Below are 3,944 nucleotides of genomic sequence, written 5' to 3' on the forward strand. Positions count from 1 at the left end.
AGAAAGCTCAAAATAACAATAAAATGTGTAAAACAGACCAAAGTCCAGCAGAAGAATGACTTCATTTTTAGGTGAATTCCCACAGGCCATTAGGTTTGCAGAATTGATTAACTTCCATGAGCTAAGAAATGTAGCGCAACTTCGAATCATGCAATATCTGGCCAACTACTGTAGACTATAAGGTAAGGAAAAGGCTGTTATCGGTAAAAGTACAAACTAATATCAAAATGTGGAGAACAGAGTTGATCAGAAGCTCTTTTACTTGTGTTGCAAGCAGTTACCATCAGCTGCAAAGGAGACCATGGTTTTTAAAAAAACAATCACACACACCCCTAAATCCTAATAAAGACTATGGTGTTCTCCATTTTGGAAGGGGAGAAAGGTATCTAGAGAAGTTGCGATGCTAATTGCCACTTACACTTAATGTGGCAAAACCAGACATAAAAATGCAAAAGTGGAGCTAATTAGGTGGCAATCTTTTAAACCAATGTCCACTTTCATAGATGTGGTGAACTGAAAAATGTGTGTGTTTGTAGGCCCCCAAGTGTAAATGGAAAAGTCACAATAAAAAACTCCTTTAACAAACTCAAAAATTGCAATTAGACCAATCCCTAAGAGAGAAAAAACATCAAAACAAATTCAATATTTTTTAACAATGGTAGCCGATTTAACTATTCATTCTTAAAGACCTGCTGGTTGACATCAATGATGTGGTCAAAATCTGCAATCTCCAGCCCACTGGCATATATAGACTTTTTGGAAATTTTTTTTTAGTATGCACTGTATCATTTATCACACTTACAAAATGATAATTTCCTTAGATGCATTTGGGCCTAATGCAAACTCCTGACAGTTTACAATCTTGAATCCATATCCTTCACATGCATATCCACTGATTTCCATGCTTTTTATTGTGACCTGAAGCTGCCCTGTGTTTTCAACCTTGAATGTTCTCTTCATAGTGAAATTTGGCTCCTTAGGCTTTATTTCTGGAAAAAGTAAAAGTATTTAGAACTCTAAACAAACATCAGCAAAAAAATAAAATAAAAATAGTGCACTGCAATTCTTTTAATGGTATGAAAATACCAAAAATCAATAAATAGCTGGTTTAGGGTATTAAGTCTTTGGAAGTTGCAATCACTAAAATGATGTTTGTGTTTTTCTTGTATTCCAAAAGGAGGATCTCTATGTTGGCAGTTTAATAAAAACTATAAAAGGGAGATTTTTTTTTTTAAATCAAAACTACAGGGAGAGGCAAGGCAGGTAACCAAGAACTCCAAAGGAGAAGGGAATAAAACCCTAAATTGTATGAGCTGGAAACATTTGTTTTAAATCAGTTATTCCTAACCATAAGAATAATGGTAATTTAAATAAATGCTGCAATTTGTTATTACAGGAGAACATGAAATACATATTTAGAGATAAGCTTTCCATTTTTTTTTATTTGCAGAGGTGAGGACAGGATTCAGATGTTGACAACAGCTTACAAGGAGAAAGGTAATTAACGTGCACAGAGTAGACATTAAATAAAAGGTGTAAACATTTTTAATACCAACCAGATGTTCAGGTTTAGATGTGAATTTGTATGTAAACGGTGTAATGACACTGTGCTCATTTCTGCTAAAAACATTGAAATCACTTACCTCACTAGAAGCAAAGAGGATACGGTTTTGTTCATTACTGGAGTAAATCTGACTTTAACATTTTTCTTCTCCCCTGGCTTTAAAATAAGGTTAAGAATCGACTGACGGGAAAGACCCTCCACAAAAGCTTGACTGCTCTGGATGGGCTGCACCTACATAATAACACAAGCCCGTTATATATGTTTTTACTTATATATGAGCTTAGGATAGGCATAATTAGTGTGAGTTTACCAAGTAGCCATGGGCTATGCCTGGTTTAGGGTGACATTTTGAGGTCATGTTTTTCAAAAGTATATTTAAACTTTAACACTGTTTTGGTAATCCATTTCCATACCATGTAAAGTGTTTTTAATGAGCAGCTGCTGATCCTGCCACACATCACAAACTGAATGTTTGTTCAGTACTGACTATTTTCGGTAACAATATTCCTAGCTCCACGTACTACCATCCCTCTATTTTGTGGACAATAGCAGGGGGTAGGTTACTGCTCCTATCTTGTTTTCTGTTATCGTGATACAAAAGAGTAGGGTGTAGCATCTTTTCAACCTAGGACGGGAAATGTATTACAAGCAGATAATCAGGTGAAAATAAAAAGTAAACTGGAATAAATGCAGCAACAAATGTTCACAGATACCAGTTTTAGAGCAACTACAATAAACATGATTGGTTTATAGGGCCAAGGTAGTATTTTTAGATTTTTTTCAAATAAAACTAAAAACTGGTTATAAGCACAGTTAACTTCATTCCCTAGTAAAAAAAAAATGGTGGAAAAACCCCAAAAATGGATGGCCATTTTGTAGTGCTATATTTAAAAAAAAGTGGGAATAGGTTAGTTCCCTGGCAGGTAAAGACTTTAAAATGTAGAGAACATAAGTGATCAAAAGCTGCATTCACTTTATTGTAGTAACGCAACCATTTTTGAAGCTGCTTGTCACTTCATATAGTGGAGAACAGGGTTGATGTTAAATGGTAGTTTGCAAGGTGTTAACAATAAAACTAAGAATGTCAGACTCCAGTAACCAAGAGAAGCTAAATCAGAAAGTAGTACGAATGAAGCTGTTAAGGGAATAACTATGTGCAGGCATTGAGTGGTGCGCTCTTAGGCAGGAATATTACTCAAAAGTTTAAATCCCTGTAAAACACTTATTTGCTGCTCTAAAGAAACCAAATTGCATGCATATAAAGTACCCTTGGCTGGCAACGCACAGAGTCAGACCCCAGATCTCTCACACAAAGCAGTGGCCCAGCTCTACAGTGGTTCAACATGGCTGTGACACTATCCCCAGCATATTGCCTCAGTCAGGAGCACTGTGTAAGGAGTGAGATAACTGCTAATTAGAGCAATGTTTGTGGGAGATGTGACAGACCTCTTGAGACCCAGGCTGCTGCTTGGTGTGAGAGGCGTGGTCTGGTTATTTTATCTGCGGTAAGCACAGGGTGTTTTAACCCTTGCCACACTTAACTTACTTGTTTAAAAAAAATACAACATTTATTACTGAATATACAATAGGCTGCAGTAAAGTAATAAGCAACAAGGGATAAATTAGGTTCAACCACCAGGATAGAAATATGTGGAAAAAGCAGATTCTAAAGCTTTTATCCTCATCCTTGGTAAACTGCAGAATTACCAACATCCACCAACTTAAGTCAGAACCCTTGCTCATTCTGCTTGCCCATGTCAGTGATTCAAGATAGTGAAGTAATGATGGAGATATCAGCCCTGCAGCTTGCAACATCAAAAAACAGCTTTTCACAGGGAACATAATGATATATCATGTATTCGACTATTGCTAGGCTTTTATTAAGGATTAAACTAAAACACCACTATATGCAAGCATTCCTTTTATCAGAATGCAGTAATTCAGGTTATATACCAAAGGTGTAGGTATAAATGCCTAGAATAGCTGGCCAGAACGCACAAACACTTCTAGCAGCATACCACTGCATACTTACATTATTTCGGAACACTTTGAATTCAAGAGTCTTCAGGTCTATATTTACTGACTTGCTAATATTAAACCTGAAAAACAAATATAGAGGAAGTAGCTGGAGACAACTTACACAAAGTGTTAATTCACAAAGAAATTTTCCCAATGCTAAAATTTCCTCACACTTTCACCCATATGCAGAGTGGAGTATCTATTAACAAGAAATAATCATTGTAACAAACAAGTTTGTGTAGCATAAAACATGAAAGTAAAAAGGTGTAAAGGCCAGCGACCGTTAAACATGCAATGCATACTCTGCTTAACACATAAAGCTTTGTGTTTTTAAACACTGAATGATATACAGAGGAAAAAA

The 3,944-nt window shown here is 36.0% G+C and overlaps 1 protein-coding gene and 1 long non-coding RNA gene across 2 annotated transcripts in view; one reads left to right on the forward strand and one right to left on the reverse strand.

Annotated features, from left to right (window-relative positions):
- Positions 1–3,944, reverse strand: part of TMEM131 (transmembrane protein 131) — a gene marked incomplete in the record, with an annotated part of 89,414 nt that overhangs the window by 11,923 nt on the left and 73,547 nt on the right. Inside the window, 3 exon segments of the mRNA XM_072412979.1 lie at positions 803–989; positions 1,513–1,795; positions 3,597–3,663. Coding sequence (XP_072269080.1) covers positions 803–989; positions 1,513–1,795; positions 3,597–3,663 — 537 coding nt within the window.
- The window catches only part of LOC140331729 (uncharacterized), a 20,919-nt gene that overhangs the window by 6,294 nt on the left and 10,681 nt on the right, over positions 1–3,944 (forward strand). The window contains exon 2 of the long non-coding RNA XR_011920966.1: positions 1,451–1,497. This is a non-coding gene — a long non-coding RNA (uncharacterized lncRNA). The remainder of the gene's footprint in view (positions 1–1,450; positions 1,498–3,944) is intronic.

Source organism: Pyxicephalus adspersus, chromosome 1 (genome assembly GCF_032062135.1).
Source record: "Pyxicephalus adspersus chromosome 1, UCB_Pads_2.0, whole genome shotgun sequence".
Taxonomy (NCBI): Eukaryota; Metazoa; Chordata; class Amphibia; order Anura; family Pyxicephalidae; genus Pyxicephalus; species Pyxicephalus adspersus.